Below are 18684 nucleotides of genomic sequence, written 5' to 3'. Positions count from 1 at the left end.
GACCGAATCCAAATGGGTCGGTCGGGGAGAGAGGAGTTCCGTGGATGGTGAGGATCCCCTGGGGCAAGTGGGCAGGGGATGGCAACAATCCCAGCTCGATTTGGGCCTTGAGATAGCTCTTCATCATCCTATCCATATTTGAGAGGAGCAGACTCGTGGTAGAATGGGAAGAAAGTGAGGAATGGCCCAACCTAGCTGAGGGCCTGCGGTCTCGAGAAGACGACCTGCTGGAAAGCCTCGGATCTGATCTCCTAGGTCAGGAAGGGGAGCCTTCAATAACGATCAGATCTGACAACACTGTCTGATCCAAGGACTTAGAGGGTATTGCGGTCGGAACCAATGGGTAGGCCAGATCAAAGGACGGCCTAGGTTCGCTCGGATCTGAGGACCTCTGAGGCTCTGAGATCTCAGATCCGACAGAGGAAGCTGGGGCACTTGGAGCAGAAGAGCCCAGACCCAAAGATAGGGAGGCTGGGCTCGGATCTGGAGACTGCAATCTGACAGACTCATCTTTTTGGAGGGAGAATCTCTGAAGGAGAAAGGATTCCTCTTGGGATCCGTGGGAGGTTTAGAAGGGGAACCCGAAACCAAGGGACCCACTTTGGCCAACCCTTTCAGCAGGAACTTATTCCTGGGGTCCAGGACAGTCCTGGGGTTGAATCTGGCACAAATGTCACATTCAACCTCCAGGTGTGTGTGTCTCAGACAGTACACACACTCCTCATGAGAGTCGGAATGTGGCATTTTGCGACTGCATGAGGAGAACTTTTTAAAACAGTGGGCTTTTCAGACATCACACACACGCGCGCGCACACACACGCAAGCACAAACACACGCGCACAAACACACGCGCACAACAGTAAAAAGGGGGTGGGGGAAAGAGAAGAAGAAAAAGAGACTGAAAAAGGCTAACAGACCTGGGAAGAGCAACAGCGGGAACCTGGGAAAAAAAGTACTTTAAAGATTACTGGGAAGGGAGGAAACTACCCATGGGAGACAGAAGGTAAGGAAGGAGACTAGAGATAGAAAACCCCAAAAGAAAGGAAAAATAGGCTACTTATCTGAGCCTATTTGTTTGAGCTTCAGGAAGCCTTGAAGGAAATCATGACAAATGAGATCTGAGGGTTGTGGATAGCAAGGGATCTTAGGAAAGGAAGGAGCTTGAGCTCAGGAGCTATCTTCCTAGCTGCCGGCATGGATCAGATGTCGGATCCTACACCCATCCGTGATCAATAATGACACAGATAGCATCAGATCCACAGGTTTCTCGGCACCCTGATAGGCATGTATTAGGCAGCCACTAGTCTTCAACTGACACTACAGAACTTCAGTTTAACAGTATAAGTCATAAAACATTTTTCAAATGACCCATAACTGCATAAAAGCAGTAGTATTAACCAAGCAAACAACACAACAGTAAGTTCGAATTCCCAGAAGCGTTAACTGCAGAATAAACAGTAAGAAAGTACAGTTGTATACACTTACCATAAATGTAGATGTTCAAGTGTATTCACTGTTGCAGTCATAACAAGTGGGTTATCCCTGCTGTGGTAGCCCCCGGACGGTCTGAATACCAGAGTCAATGTTGTTTTGCATCAGATGCAGTCGCCTGTACTCTGACGTCAGGTCATCAGTGCTATAAAGCAAGGCAGCCGACGTCATTATATCAGTTCCTCTTGTACTAACCTGTCAGAAGCACAAGGAAATAAGGTAAAAGGGTCCTGGTGGCTAAAAGCCACAGTGGAAGGTTTATGTCCCCCCCTAGGGGAAGATGCTACATGGGAGATGGAGGGAGGTAAACCAGGGCTGCAACAGTGAATACACTCGAACAGCTACATTTACGGCAAGTGTACACAAAGTAAAGTTGTGTACACTTAGCATAAATGTAGATGCTCGAGTGTATTCACTGTTGCAGTCATCACATTTGGGTATTTGCTTGCAGTAGCCCTCAGTCAGCCTGATTATCAAAGTCTTGGGTCCCGCGACGGTTGCTGTCTCATCTTCCATGACGTCAGGTAGTCAGGGGTACAAAGCATGCAGCCGACGCCATCACATCAGTTTTTCTTGTCCCAGATGTCAGGTGCCCCCCTAATGGGAAGCAATTAAGTATATATACAAGGTTATACCTCCAACAAAAAAGCAAATACACCAAAAAGCTTTTAAGCGTAGTAAAATGGAATAGAGGTATAGCCAAAAGAAGTCAGGGAGCTGGAGGGAGGGTAACCAGGACTGTAACAGTGAGAACATTTGAACATCTACATTTATGGTAAGTGCACACAACTGTACTATGTTCCTCGTGTTTCACTGTTGCAGTCATCAAAATTGTGTAGATTCCCAAAGCTAAGGATGGGAGGAGGAACTTAGGTAGCATTAGGACCAGCTATAAGGCCCTGCAAGACTGCAGTGGCAAAACTAGCTCTCGATTTAGAGAAAATTGGTAAATGGTAATGCTTGGTGAAAGTATGTACACAACTCCAGATAGCAGTTTCTAGGATGTCCCTGGTAGGGACACCGCTGAGAAAGGCTGTAGAGGTAGATGCAGCCCTGGTTGAGTGTGGTCTTATCCCCTGTGGGATAGGTTTTCCATGGTGCTTATAGCAGAAATGAATGCAATGGCCTACCAATTTAGAAATGGTTTTGCTTTGAAATGGCCTTCCCCTCTGCCCCTGCAGCAAATGCTACCAGCAGCTATTCAGATTTCCTTTGAGGTTTAGTCCTGTCCAAGTAGAATCTAAGTCGTCTGTGCACATCTAAGGAGTGCAGTATCCGTTTCCCCTTTGTTCTGTGGGTTAGGAAAGAAGGTTGGCAAATGAATGGACTGATTAAGTGCCACACTGGATACCACCTTGGGCATGAAGGATGGATTGGTAATGAGGGACACCCTGTCCACATGAATGATGATGAAAGGCTCCACTGCCATAAAGGCCTGTAATTCAGATACCCTTCTTACTGAAGTGATTGCTAAAAGTAAAGCTGTTTTCCAAGAAAGGAATTTTAAGTCTGCAGTAGCAGCTGGCTCGAAAGGAGGAAGAGTGAGTTTCTCCAATACAAAGTTAAGGTCCCAGGCTGGAGTTGGAGCTCTTCTAGGTGGTCGTAAATTTTTGGCCCCTCTGAGGAACTGCTTGAGCAGTGGATGAGAGAAGAGGGTAGGTTCTGTGTTATAATGAGCTGAAATGGCTGAGGCATGAATTTTGATGGAAGAGAAAGACAGGCCCTTGTGAAGCATCTCAGTTAAGTATTGTAAAATCTGAGGTAAACTGGGCACTGCTGTGCTCATCCCTTGAGATTGGTTCCAGGCACAGAATATTTTCCATTTTTCAGCATAAGATTTTCTAGTACTAGGCCTCCTTGAATCAAAAATGATATCCATCACTGGTTTACTGAGGGATGATAAAGGAGAGATTAGGTAATTAGCCAGGCTGCTAGGCTCAGTAATTGAAGCTGAGGGTGCAGAATCTGCTTTTCCTGCTGAGACAATAGGGTAGAAGTCTGAGGCAGGTGTCATGGGACCAACAGTGACACACTGCGCAAGAGGGTTGCCGTGGCCAGTCTGGTGCAATCAAAATCGCACTTAGTCTTGTTTGATCTTTAGTAGTACTTTGGAGAGCAGAGGCAGAGGAGGAAAGGCATAAACTGATAGGTTTTTCCAGCTGAAGGACAGAGCATCCACTTTCCAAGCTTGTTTGTGGGGAGTCCTTGTGCAAAATTTGTCCAATTGGTAGGGCTCCCCCATTTGCTTGTCAACAAGTTGAAAATCCTTGGTTCCAGTTGCCACTCGTGTGGGTCCATGAGGTTTCTGCTTAGTTCATCTGCCATTGTATTTAGTTTTCCTGGCAGAAATTGAACTTGCAGATGGACTTGGCAGCTCAGGGCTGTGCTCCACAATGCCATGGCTAGACTGCAGAGGGGGTAAGAATGTGTACCCCCCCTGCTTGTTTATGTACCACATAACAGTGGTGTTGTCAGTCTTTACCATTAATTGTCCTGGAAGAATATGGTCCTTGGAGGCTGTCAGAGCATTCTGTACAGCTAACATTTCTTTTTGATTGATATGCAGGTGCATTTGACTTGGGTTCCATTTGCCCTGAATGCACTTCCCTGCCAGGTGAGCCCCCCATGCACAGTCTGATGTGTGTGTTGTTTGGGTGGCAGGGGGTAGTGTGAATGGTAGTCCCTTGTTTTGGTGGCAGGCCTCTGCCCACCAAAGGAACTCTAGGCGTAGGCAACGTATGATAGGAATCATTGGTTCTAGATCTTGAGAATGTTGACACCATTGGCTTTTTAGATACCACTGTAGTTTCCTCATATGCAGTCTTGTATATGGAATTAAAAGAATGCAGGAGGCCATGAACCCCAAGGATTGTATTATTTGCCTTGCAGATAGCAGGATTTTTGTGGCCACTTGTTTGAAGTAGGTTGTCAAATGAATTTGTTTCTCTGGCGTGAGGAAAGCCATCTGGGAAGTTGTATTCAAGCTTGCTCCCAGGAATATAATTTGTTGAGAGTGTACCAGGTGTGATTTCTTTTCGTTTATGGTGTACCCCAGACAGGTAAGCACCCTTTGTACAAAGGCAGGATGATTCAAAAGTGTGTCCTGGCTTTCTGCCTGAATTAGACAATTGTCCAGGTATGGGTATATTTGAATATTTCTTTGCCTGCAAAATGTAATGACTGGAGCTAGGCACTTTGTGAATACCCTGGGCGCAGTAGATAAGCCAAAGGGCGGTACAGAGAACTGATAGTGTGTGCACCCTGCTTTGAAGCATAGGTATCTTCTGCAAGATTCCCTGAGTGGGATGTGTAGGTATGCTTCCTTTAAATCTAGTGTTGTCAACCAGGTGTCTTTGCCTAGTATAGGGAGCAATTGGTGAAGAGTCAGCATCTTGAATTTTGGAATCACCAAAAAAGGTGTTTAACGTACACAGGTCCAGGATATGATGCCATGAATTGTCTTTTCTGGGTACCAGGAAAAGTCTTGAGTAAAAACCTTGTCCCTTTTCCTCTTCTGGTACCAACTGAATAGCCCCCATGCTTAAGAGAGGAAGTACTTGCTTTTGGGCCTCTGCCCACTGATTTGGGGGTAGATCTGGCCACCCGCTTGGTGTTGGTAATGTGTGGAAGTGAAATCTGTATCCCTGGGACACTATATTTAAAACCCATTTGTCCTGGGTAATGAGTCCTCAGTTCTCTGCATGAAGAGCAATCTTTCCCGCCAAAGGGGCAGTCAGTTGAGAAGTGCTTGGAAGTTTTAAAAAGAAGTCATTGAGACATTACCATAGGGGGGAGTTTTATTACTCCCAGATTTGGAAGGAGACCCCCCACCCCCACTGCTTAGTCCTGTGCGTACCCTGGGACTGAAGCCTGGGAGCTCTGCTGGATCTGGGTTTGGACTGAGAACATCTGGAAGAGGCAGGAAAGGACCAATTTTTGGAAGGTCAGTGCCTACTAAACCTTGGAGGTTGTACTTGTAAAAAATCTTTAACAGTTGGATAGATTTAGCTTTTTCCTCCATCTTTTTAAGAACTTCTTCTGCCTTGTTGCCAAACAGGTGGTCCTGGTTTAAGGGAGCATCCAGTAATTTTGCTTTAACATGATCTGGCAAGGATTGCTCCTTAAGCCAAGCATACCTTCTAAGTACAGACCCAGTTACAGTAGCCCTGCAAGATGCCTCCAGTGAATCAAAGCCACATAGCAAAGTATGTTTTCCACCTTGTTCAGCTGAATGCAGTAAATCCTGTAAATCCTTATTTTCAGCACAATCAGGAATCAACATCATTTTCTGTTTAAACAATCCAATACTATGCTGCTACTTTAACATATGAAACTGGCAGTTTAAGGCCCTAATAGCCAAAGTTGCAGAAGTGTATACCTTCTTACCCCCCATCTATTCAGCGCCCTGTAGTCTCTATCAGAGGGGGTAGGATTTTTGGCAGTAGTAGCTTTAATGCCCTTGGGTCCCTGTGAAATGGTCTCAGGATCCGGAGTAAGATTTTTTTAAAAAAACTGTTGCAGAAAAGAGGAAAATCCCAGGATGCAAAAAACTCCCTTAGCAGCCTCAGTAAGAAGCGGAGATCCCTCATAAAAACCTCCAAAGCTAGTTACGAAAACAAAATTGCCAAAGATTCCAAAGACAACCACAAGGCATTCTATAACTATGTCAAGAATCTAAATGGCAATGTTCAGATCTGCTCTGAGCTAAAACAGAATGGCATTAAATATACTGATCCCAAGGATATTGCCAATATCCTGGCAGATCGATTATTGCCACCTTTACCCCTCTCTCACCCCCTAAAGGGCCCATCTCAATACCGGAAGATTGCCAAATTCCGGTAATAACGGCCACACAGGTAAAAAACGCACTCTCCAAAGCTAAGAATACAGCATCCATTGGACCAGATGACATCCCAGGCTGTGTACTACATGAACTACAAAATGAACTGGCACCTCACCTAAGTGTTATATTTAATCATACCCTCACCTCAGGCTTCATGCCCACTGAGAGTTGCACAGCTACAGTTATCCCACTCCACAAGGGGGGATCCACTTTGGATCCCAGGAACTACCGCCCCATCAGTTAGACGAGCCTTATCTGCAAGGCCATGGAACGTATTATCATGGAACTTATAAACAAAGACATTGGCAACCTTAAAACACTGGACCCCACCCAGTTTGGGTTCGTGAAGGGCCGATTTTATTTCCTGAACCTGATTTTTTTGAATCAGTCTCCAGAGCCGTGGATGAGGGTAAGGCAGTCCACACAGCCTATCTGGATCTCGCCAAGGCCTCTGACACCATCCCCCACTCTGGAATCATAGATAAACTTACTAAGCTGGGCATTAATCCCTACGTCACTCAATGGGTTGCCAAATGGCTTACTGACAGAACCCACACTGTAAAAGTAGCTGACTCCAAATCCAGCTCCAGACAAGTGACAAGTGGAGTACCTCAGGGTTCAGTCCTGGGACCTCTCTTCTTTGGCATCTACTTCTCTGGCTAACAAAGTTCACAGATGACTGCAAACTGGGAGCCATTATTGAATCCTCAAATTATGTTGATACTCTACAAAAGGGCCTTACAGAAAGAGATGCTTGGTGTCAGAGCCATGGGCTCAAGCTCAATGCCAAGAAATGTACAGTTATCCCCTTTGGGAAAAAACGTGTACCCGTGAATTACCACATAAGTGGCAATACACTAAACGCTGAAAGTGTGATCAGACTTAGGGACACAGGTGGGCAGTGGTCTCGCCTTGAATAACCACATCACTACAACAGTCACAAAATCCTTCTATGTGGCACACCTCATCACTAAGGGCTTTTCATCCAGAAAAAAGGAGGTCATTGCCCCACTGCACTCATCCCTCATTAGACCCATTATGGAATGCAACGCCCCATTTGGTATGTACCTCTCAAGACATCTGCAACAACTGGAAAGGCTGCAGAAATACCGCCTTAAAAAACTCCAGCTATACTCTGTCGCATATCATCTACTCCGAGGCGATCTCTGCTTAACATACAAGGCCATATCATACCCAGAGCTGTTGGACATGCTACACTTAAAGAAATCCTAATCCCTCAGAGCCACATGCTCCAGGGATCTAAACTTTGTCATCACAATAAACAAAACATGCTGGAGGGATAGGTTCCTGACCCAGAGACTCCCCAGAATCTGGAATAGACTTGCCCATACATATTAAGCAGAGCACCTCTTTGTCCCTCTTCAAAAGGAACCTTAATGACTGGATGGGAGAAAGGAAATTCACCCCAGGGATCACGTCAGTCGCCCTGCTAGACAGGGGTCCAGTTAAGTAAATAGTGTGGGAAGAAATAGCCACAGAACTGTTATGGCTAGGCTTGTATAGGGCCTAGGGCTGATAGCCTAGTACCAACCTATGAACCTATGAACTTGTGAGAGTCAGAGACCCTGTAATATCTATTAGGTTTTCTAGGAGCAGGAGATAGTCAGGGGCCAAACTAGAGTCTGAAAAAGCATCATCAACAATGTCTGCGGCAGGTGGTATAGCTAAAGGCCTGTGCTGGGGCAGGAGTAAGAAATCCCTAAGCCTCTTTTTAGAATCAAAGAAATCCTGACTTTCACAATGAAAATGCTCCCACAGAGTATGCAAGGTTTCACCAAAAGAGAAATCTTCTTGGGGGGGGGGGGCAGAGGAAATAGGGTCCTCTGCATCAAAATCCTCATAAGTAGATAAGGATAAATCCTGGTCATCAGAGGAAACAGAAAATTCAGAATCCTGGGCAGAAGTATCATAAGCGAACTCAGTCCTAGGTCTCTTAGAGGGGGAAGGCTGGCTTCCCCTGATTAAAGCAATAAGGTCTTCAGCCATTCTTATCATTTGTTTTTTAGGCATAGAGGCCTGACCATGCGGTCTGGGCATCAGTTTTCTAGGCATGGATCGAGTTTTAGGCATTGAAGAAAAAGATGGCGTTGGTTTAATATGCAAGTCAGTAGGCCTGAATACACACTCAGAAGTCGGTGCCTACACAGCGGCTCCGGACCCATCCAAGGTAGAGACATCCGCAGGTTCCACAGTTGAAGCATCTCGCGGCATACCGGACTCCGAATGGGTCTCAGTAGAGGCCTGCAAATCTGAAGTAGCGAATATCAGGGGCTGCGAAAGGGCCTCACTGAGTACCGGCGAACTGGCGACTGACTTAGAAGTGTCATCAGCAGCTTTGGACCTAGGCAGTCTGTCTGTCTTTATTTTTGCGATTTTTCGGAATGTCGGTAGTCGGATTGCTTACGGAAGACATATCAGGATAATTGAACTGAGCACCAAATATTTAGAAGCGAAAAAATACCGACGAAGGATAGTTCATTGTTTAAGTAAGACACAAAACCGACAGCGAGGTACGTCGTGGTCAGGGCATAGGCAAGGAATACAGTACGAATGAAAATCTTTACGAGGTATTTGCTTTCCACAAGTAATGCAATTCTTTACTTTTACTGACTGGTTTAGAGCAAGAAAAAGTTTCCCCAACGGGGTACTTCGTTTTTAGTTTAAGACTTCAGTTCTGAAACTCGAAAATGAAAATTTCAGGAGTCGGCCGACCGGCACTTGCGAAATGCTTCTGCTTCGGGCACCGCACGGCAAGAAAGACTGATGTAATGGCGTCGGTTGCATGTTTTATACCCCTGATGACCTGACATCACAGAAGAAGGGACAGCAACCGACACAGGACCCAAGACTTTGTTAATCAGGCCGACTGAAGGTTACTGCAAGCAGATAACCCAAATGTGATGACTGCAACAGTGAAACACGAAGAACATCTTGAAGGCCAGACAGAAAGTCCCATAGAGAGTAATAAGTGATGTCAGCCAGAAGTGTCAAGTGTCATATGCTGGCTAGTTGCTCTTGGTGAAGGGTAGAGCTTCCAAGTGCCTAACAGCTAAGTCCATAGTCCAAACTTAATCAGAGGGGATGGAGGGAAGGAATACTGCAACATGAAGAAGAGAAGGATATCTATGGTTATGGTAAGATTTTACACAATTTTTCTATGTCCTTCTATTCCTAGGTTGCAGTATTCTTAGTGTGGGAAAGTACCACAGCTTAGAGGAAAAGGCTGGAGGTCAGCATAAGACTTTCTAGTGATAGGGTGTCTGGCCTCACGTATAACATGTAGAACCAAAATGTGATGACTGCAACAGTGAAACATGAAGAACACGTGGAAGATTCCAGAAATCCCTGCTCTAGCAAAGCCTGCCATGGCTCTGGAGACTTGGTCCAGCTTGTAGCGTTTGCTGAAGTTGTGAACAGTGGACCAGGTGGCTGCTTCCATAATGGAAGCTGTGTCCAGCCCTTTGAGGAAGGCTTTGGAAGTAGCCATGCCTCTGGTGGAATGAGCTCTCACCCCATGGGGTGTTTGCCATGGTGTGAGTAGCAGAAGGAAATGGATTTTCTGATCCAACACAAAATAGTTTGCTTGGAGACTGCCTTGCTCAGAAACCTGGGATGGAAGGAGACAAATAGTTGGTTAGATTTTCGGAAGGTCTTAGTTCTGTCTAGGTGGAATCTCAGCTGTCTGTGTACATCCATGGAATGGAGAATCCACTCACTACTGTTAGTTGGAGAGGGGAAGAAGGTAGGTAAGTGTATAGATTGATTAAAGGACAGTTCGTTGATCACTTTGGACATGAAGGAAGGGTTAGTGCATAAGGTCACCTGATCCTTGTGGAAGCTTGTATAGGGGGGCAGGCCATGAAAACCTTTAACTCTGACACTCTCCTAGCAGAAGTGATGTCCACTAACAGTACAGTCTTCCATCTATACATTTATAAAGTAACACTGCTAGCAAGTTCAAAGGGGGCACGTTTAGGTCCCAGGGTGGTGGGATGGGTTTTCTAGGAGGTCTGATGTGTTATGACCCCACTCAGGAAAAGTTTTACATCTAGCCTGGATAGCAAAGGAGGGTCGAGATGTAGTCAAGCTGAAATGGCTAAAGGTGGACTTCACTCGACAACCCCTGTTGCTTCGCAAGAGATGGCTTGCACTTGTCACACTTAGGTTTCGAATACTGGCCAAGGATTTTGCCGCTCCCATACTGCCTTTTTTAGGCAATGCTCAAAAGACAAACCCACCACCGTAAATAGCACAAATAAACAAAAACTGAGGGTAATGCTACTCAATGCCAGAAGTCTAAACCTCAAAATGCATGCACTCGAGGCACTCCTCAGTATGGAGAACATCGATATCTGTGCAGTAAAAGAAATCTGGTTTAAGGCTCCAGACAGCACCCCAGCACTACCAGGCTATAACACACATAACATACTTTTCGGCCACAGAACCTGGACCGAAACACAAAAGGCGGGGATTTATCTTTACTCATCAAGGACACCCACACCTCCAGGTTAGTGGCACAGCACAATGCCTCAGAGATCATCCATGGGCAACTAACAACGGGCAAAACTGCAATTCAAATTGCAGATTGCTACAGATCGCCCACCATGACCCAGGACCCCCATTCCGCTTTTCTGGAGACAATGGAAAATATGAAGGTCCTACCAAACGCCCTAATATTGGGTGATTTCAATTACCCAAACATTAACTGGGAGAACTATTCAAGTACTAACTCCCTTGCCCAACGCTTCCTAGAATTTATAAACTCGAACACGCTGGATTAACTGGTCAACACCCCCACCAGAGGTGACAACATACAGGACATGGTCATCACCAACATGGGCGGTGTTCTACACTGGAGGTCAATCCCTTGCTGGTTAGATCAGACTATAGACTAATCACTCTGGATATCCACATTCCGCCCCCACCCCCAATCAAGGAAACCACCGTGAAAAACTTTTCAAAAGCAAACTTCACATTACTTAAGACCGAAGTGGAAAGGTTCACAGCCCCCATGCTAAAGGACAACCCTGTCCAAGCTGCTGAATCCCTTACAAAGGCACTCTATGAGCACCTGTGAGAATGCATGGATCATGCTGTCCCAAGCAAAACTAAGACTCACTCCTCCAAGAAAAGGAAACCAGTCTGGTGGATCCCTGCCATAAATAAGCTATACAATACGAGGAGGAAACTAGTACAGAAAAGAATAAAATCCCCAAGAAGGAAAGACATCCCTGATCAGTATCAGCAAGAAACTATGATCCCTCATAAAACCATCCAAGGTTAGCTTAGAAAGAAAAATTGCCAAGGACTCCAAAGATAACCACAAAGCGTTCTTTAGCTATGTCAAGAACCTAAGTGGAAACTCTCAGATCTGTTCTGAGCTAGTGCAGAATGGCACAAAATACACTGTACTGACTGATATTGCCAACATTCTAACATTCTGGCAGACAGGTTTAGTGCAAACTTCAACCCCCTCTCATCCCCTAAAGGGCCCATAAATATACCAGAAGAATGTCGAGCCCCGGCAATCACTGACACACAGGATAAAACAGCCCTATCCAAAACCAAAAACACAGCTTCAATGGGACCGGACGGTGTCCCAGGCTGCGTCTTATACGAGCTCCAAAATGAACTAATCCCTCACCTAAACACACGGTTCAAACTTAGCCTCTCTACAGGCTACGTACCCATAGAGTGGCGCACAGCAACAGTTATCCCGCTCCACAAAGGTGGAGCCACAACGGACACCAGGAACTATCGCCCTATAAGCCTGATTAGCCTGGTCTGCAAGGTTATGGAGCGCATCATCATGGAACTAATTAACAGAGACACTGGGAACCTCCAAACATTGGACCCTACCCAGTTTGGCTTTCTTAAGGGCAGATCATGCCTCCTAAACCTGGTGGACTTCTTTGAGACAGTTACCAAGGCTTTAGACGAGGAAGAGGAGGTCCATACAGCCTACCTAGACCTTGCAAAAACTTTCAACACCATTCTCCATTCTGGTATTATAGACAAGCTCACCAACTTGAACATAAACCCCTATGTCAAGAGACGGATTGCCAATTGGCTCATGGAGAGAACCCACATATTGAGACTTGCAGACTCTAGGTCCGACTCTAAACCGGTTACAAGTGGCGTCCTCCAGGGCTCAGTCTTGGGACCCCTCCTGTTCGGTATATACTTCTCAGAGGTACAGGCAAGCACAGGAGGACTATGGCTGTCCAAGTTTGCAGATGACTGCAAACTGAGGGCCATAACGGACTCTCCGGCTGATACAGACATCCTCCAGAAGGGTCTCACTGAGACGGATACCTGGTGTCAAAATCATGGCCTCGAGCTAAATGCCAAAAAGTGCATAGTCATCCCCTTTGGAAAAAACTAAGTAACCGCGAACTACCACATACGTGGTAGTCCCCTAAATACAGAAAATGTAACAAGGGACATGGGAACCCAAGAAGATAGTAATCTTTCCTTTGATAATCATATTGCCAAGGTGGTTAGAAAATCCTTCTATGTGGTCCACCTCATCACAAAAGAGTTCGCATCTAGAACAAAAGAGGTTATTGTGCCCCTCTACTCATCACTCATCAGACCCATCATGGAGTACAACGCCCCATTTGGGATGTACCTTAGAAGACACCTGTAACAGCTGGAAAGACCACAGAAGTACTTCACCAAGATAATTACTGGCCTCAAACAGATGCCCTATGCAGCCCGACTGAAGAAAAGTACAGTTGTGTACACTTACCACAAATGTAGATGTTCGAGTGTATTCATTGTTGCAGTCATTACATTTGGTTAATCCTGCTGGCACGTTGCCCTCAGCCGGCCTGAATTCCAAAGTCTTGGGTCCTGCGTCGGCTGCTGTCGCCCCTTCCCTAATGTCAGGTCATCAGGGATATAAAAGAAGCAGCTGACGCCATTTTCTTTAGTTTTTCTTGCCCCAGATGTCAGGTGCCCCCCAAAAGGGTAGCCAATATTTATATATGTAGAAGTACATGTACCAATATAACATTTACCTTCATCTACAAGCAAATACCACACAGGTTGTATAAATCAGAGAAGGAAAGATAGGTTCCATCAGAAGAGAAGGGAGATGGTGGGTGGGTAACCTGGACTGCAACAGTGAATACACTCGAACATCTAAGTTTATGGTAAGTGTACACAACTGTACTATGTTCTTCGTGTTTCACTGTTGCAGTCATTACATTTGGGTAGAGTCCCAAAGCTAAGGTTGGGAGGCTGGAGCTAAACAGCATTAGGAGCGGCTATGAGGCCCTGCAGAACTGCAGTGGCAAAGCTTGCCCTGGATTTAGAGTAGAATGACAGATGATAGTGCTTTGTAAAGGTGTGCACTGAACTCCAAGTAGCAGCCTCTAAAAATGTCCTTGGTTGGGACTCCCCTGAGAAAGTCTGCTGAAGTGGCTGCAGCTCTGGTTGAGTGTGACCTAATGCCCTTTGGTACTGGCTTGCCATGGTGTACATAGCAGAAACGAATGCAGTGGCCTATCCACTTTGAAATAGTCTGCTTTGTGATAGCCTTTCCTTGTGATCCTGCAGCATATGCCACTAATAATTGCTCTGTCTTTCTGAAAACTTTGGTTCTGTCCAAGTACAATCTAACCTGTCTGCGTACGTCCAAAGAATGCAGAATTTTCCCCCCTTGTTCTGTGGATTTGGATAGAAAGTTGGCAGGTGAATAGTTTGGTTGGGAGCCACACTGGACACCACCTTTGGCATAAATGTTGGGTTTATCCACAGAGAGACCCTGTCTGGATAAAAAATGATAAAAGGTTCCACAGCCATGAGTGCCTGTAGCTCTGAAACTCATTTTTCAGAAGTTATTGCTAGTAGCAGAGCTGTTTTCCAAGATAAAAACTTTATATTAGCAGTAGCAGCTGGCTCGAAAGGAGGCAGGGTGAGTTTTTCCAAGACATAGTTCAGGTCCCATGCAGGCATTGGTGATCTCCTTGGAGATCTTACATTTTTGGCTCCAATGAGGTACTGCTTTAATAAGGGATGAGAAAAGATCGGTGGCTCTACATTGTAATAAGCCGAAATGGTAGAGGCATGAATTTTAATAGATAAAAAAGATAGGCCTCTGTCCAGCATCTCAGTTAAGTATTGCAAAAAGTGAGGAATATTTGACACAGCTGTATCAGTTCCTTGTGCCTGGTTCCAAGCACAGAATCTCTTCCATTTTCCTGCATAAGATTTTCTAGTACTAGGCCTTCTGGCTTCCAAAATGACATCCATCACAGCTTTACTGAGAGGTGTGTTTTGTATGACTACATTATTCGCCACGCTGTCAAGTTTAAAGTTCTGAGTTGGCTGTGCAGAATCTGTTTTGCTGGGACAGTAGATGAGGTTTTAGAGGTAAGGTCCAAGCTGGGCACTGAGACAAGCTCCTTAGTATTGGATACCAGTACTGGCGGGGTCACAGTCTGGGGCAATCAGTATCATGTTTGGTTTCTCCTGTCTGACCTTTAGGAGTACCTTGGGGATGAGAGGCAGAGGGGAAAATGCATATACTGATAGTTTTTCCAGCAGAAAGATAGGGCGTCCACTTTCCATGTTTGTCTGTGATAAATCCTTGTGCAGAATCTTTTTAGGTGGTAGTTGTAAGGGGAGGCAAATAGATCTATGTCCAGGCATCCCCATTTCTTTGTTATCATGTTGAAGACTTGCAGATCCAGGTGCCCCTCGTGGGGATCCAGGAGGTTTCTGCTTAGTTCATCTGCCAGAGTATTTCTCCATCCTGGCAGGAATAGTGCCTGCAGATGTACTTGGTAAGTCAATGCTGTGTCCCACAAAGTCATGGCTAGTCTGCAAAGGGGGTAAGAATGTGTCCCCCCCTGCTTGTTTATATACCACATGATGGTGGTGTTGTCTGTCTTTATCAGTAGTTGCCCTGGATGAAGTAGGTCCTTGAAGGCTGTCAGGGAATTTTGAACTGCTAGCATCTCTTTCTGATTGATATGTAGATGCATTTGGTTTGAGGTCCATGTGTCCTGAATGCATCTTTCTGCCATGTGGGCCCCCCAGGCATAATCTGATGCATCCGTTGTTAGTGTCTGCCTGGCTGTGGGTAATGTGAATGGCTGTCCCTTGTTCTGGTGACAGGCCTTTGCCCACCATCGAATCTCCTGTTGCAGGCAGGGAATGAGAGTAATGACTGTTTCCAGGCTGTGGCAATGTTGAGTCCAAACACTTTTTAGGTACCACTGAAGTTTCCTCATATGCAGTCTTGCATACGGAATTAGTAGGATGCAGGATGCCATGAAGCCCAAAGCCTGCAGAATTTTTCTTGCAGATAACTGGGCTTTTGTTGCCAACATTTTGAAATAGGTAGTCAGTTGCCTTTGTTTGTCTGGCGTGAGATAAGCCATCTGGGCAGTTGTATTTAAGCTTGCACCCAGGAATATTATCTCTTGAGAGGGTACTAGTTTTGATTTCTTTTCGTTGACTGTGTACCCTAGGCATGTTAGAAGTCTTTTCACAAATACCAGATGCTGTAGAAGAATGTCCTTGTTCTCTGCTTGAATTAGACAGTCGTCCAGGTAAGGATATATTTGTATTCCTCTTTGTCTGCAGAATGCAATTACTGGTGCCAGGCACTTTGTAAAGACCCTGGGCGCAGTAGACAAGTCAAAGGGCAGTGCAGAGAATTGGTAATGCATTGAACCAGCCTTGAATCTGAGGTATCTTCTGCATATTTGTCTGACTGGGACATGCAGGTATGCCTCTTAGGTCTAAAGTCACAAGCCAAGCGTTCTTGCCCAGCATGGGCAGAAGCTGCTGCAAAGTCAACATCTTGAATTTTGGTATATCCAGGAATGTGTTCAAAATAGATAGGTCCAGTATTGGCCTCCAGGGCCTTGTCCTTTCTGGGTACCAAGAACAGTCTTGAGTAAAATCCTTGTCCCTGCTCTTGCTCTGGTACTTGTTGAATGGCCCCCATGTCCATGAGAGATGAGACTTGTTTTTGTGCCTCTGCCCACTGATTTTTTGGCAGATCTGGCCAGCCGTTTGCCTTTGACAGGGTATGGAAAGTACAGTTTTGTACCTACCATAAATGTAGATGTTTGAGTGCTCATACAGCTGCAGTCATTACAGATGGGTTATCCTGCCGTCAGGCGGGTCCTCGGTCGGCCGAATTTCAAAGTCTAGGTCCAGCGTCGGTTGTCGTCGCTTCTTCCCTGACGTCAGTGCGGCAGGGGTACAAAAGAGGCAGCCGACGCCATTTTCTTCAGTTTTTCTTGCCCCAGATGTCAGGTGCCCCCAGAAGGAAGGCAAAAACAAAGTTATGCAAACATGTAAAATAGAATAATCAAAAAACAGTAGTTGCAAGCAAATACACCATAAGAGAATACCCCAAATAGGTTGTATGATAAGATGTTTGTCATAAGGCCTGTCCTAAGAGGGGACGGAGGGGGGGTAACCTGGACTGCAGCTGTATGAGCACTTGAACATCTACATTTATGGTAGGTACAACACTGTACTATGTTCATCGTGCATACAGATGCAGTCATTACAGATAGGAAGAATCCCAAAGCTAAGTAAGGGTGGTAGGCACAAAGTGGAACTAGGAGGAGCGAGGATGCCCTGCAAGACTGCTGTGGCAAAACCCACTCTAGATTTTGAGTATAGTGGAAGGTGATAGTGCTTGGAGAAAGTGTGCACTGAACTCCAAGTGGCTGCTTCCAAAATGTCCTTGGTAGGTACCCCCCTGAGGAAAGCTGCAGAGGTAGCTGTGGCCCTGGTGGGGTGGGATCTGATGCATGCAGGCACAGTTTTTCCATGAAATGAGTAACAAAAGCATATGCAGTGGGCTATCCAGTTTGAAATTGTCTGTTTGGAAATAGCCTTTCCTTGAGCACCTGTAGCATAGGACACAGAGTTGCTCTGATTTCCTGAATGGTTTTGTCCTGTCCAAATAATAACAGAGTTGTCTGTGAATGTCCAAGGAATGTAGTAGTCTTTCCCCTTTGTTTTGTGGATTTGGATAAAAGGTAGGTAAGTGGATAGTCTGATTTAAAGCTACACTGGATACTACCTTTGGCATAAAGGTAGGGTTGGTTCATAAGGAAACTCTGCCCTGATGGAAAATGATGAATGGTTGCACAGCCATGAGGGCCTGTAGCTCTGAAACCCTGCGTGCTGAGGTGATAGCCAGAAGAAAAGCTGTTTTCCATGACAAGTATTGTAGATCTGTTGAAGAAGCTGGCTCAAAGGGAGGAAGGGTCAGCTTTTCCAATACGAAGCTGAGGTCCCAAACAGGGACTGGTGGTTTCCTTGGGGGTTTTATATTTTTTGCCCCTCTGAGGAACTGCCTTAAGAGAGGATGTGAGAATAAAGGAGGATCCGTGTTGCATTGTGCAGAAATGGCTGAAGCGTGGATCTTGATGGAGGAGAAGGAAAGTCCACTTTTAACATCTCAGCTAGGTACTGTAAAATTTGAGGTATATTTATTACCCAAGGATTCTGGCCCTTTTCTTGATTCCAGGCACAAAATCGTTTCCATTTGGCGGAGTAGGCTTTTCTAGTAGAAGGTCTTCTAGCTTCCAAGATGACATCCTGCACCTCCTTGGAGAGGAGTGTCTGATGGGAAATCAAGGAATTCTCCATGCAGCTAGATTTAGGGTCTTGAGGTGGCTGTGAAGGGTTTTGTAGTTGTGCTGGGACAACAGAAGAGGGACTAGAGGTAGGATCCATGGTGGGGAATGTGTCAGGCTCTTCAGGAGCTGATACCAGTGTTGTCTTGGCCAGTCTGGAGCAATGAGAATCATTTGCAGTCTCTCTGCTCTGGCTTTTAATAGAACTTTGGGCAGCAGAGGAAGAGGCGGGAAGGCATAAACTGTCAATGTTGTCCAATTGAAAGAGAGCGCGTCCACTTTCCAGGCCTGTGGATGATAGGTCCTTGAACAAAATTTTTTCAACTGGTAATTTCTGTGGGTAGCAAAGAGATCTATGTCTGGCTGTCCCCATGCCTGAGTTATCTTTGTGAAAACTTGAGGATGCAACTTCCATTCGTGTGGATCTGTCATATTTCTGCTTAGGTTGTCTGCCAGTGTGTTTTCCTTCCCTGGCAGGAATTGTGCCTGTAGTTGGATCTGCTGTGTTCCATAGGGTCATGGCTTGCCTGCACAGGGGGTATGAATGAGCTCCCCCCTGTTTGTTTATGTACCACATCACTGTGGTTTTGTCTGTCCTTATCAATAGCTGGCCTGGATGCAGTAGGTCTTTGAAGGCCATAATAGCATTTTGCACGGCTAACATTTCCTTTTGGTTGATGTGTAGGTGCTTCTCTTTTTGGGACCATTTTC

The 18684-nt window shown here is 45.6% G+C and overlaps 1 protein-coding gene across 1 annotated transcript in view; it reads right to left on the bottom strand.

The window, feature by feature from the left end:
* Positions 1-18684, bottom strand: part of AP3D1 (adaptor related protein complex 3 subunit delta 1) — a 3080434-nt gene that overhangs the window by 2230078 nt on the left and 831672 nt on the right. Inside the window, exon 14 of the mRNA XM_044055492.1 lies at positions 11583-11607. Coding sequence (XP_043911427.1) covers positions 11583-11607 — 25 coding nt within the window. The remainder of the gene's footprint in view (positions 1-11582; positions 11608-18684) is intronic.

This window comes from Protopterus annectens, chromosome 13.part0, assembly GCF_019279795.1.
Source record: "Protopterus annectens isolate FY-2018-M chromosome 13.part0, PAN1.0, whole genome shotgun sequence".
NCBI lineage: Eukaryota > Metazoa > Chordata > Ceratodontiformes > Protopteridae > Protopterus > Protopterus annectens.
The sequence above is the reverse complement of the archived record's forward strand: the minus strand, read 5'-3'. Positions and strand labels throughout refer to the sequence as shown.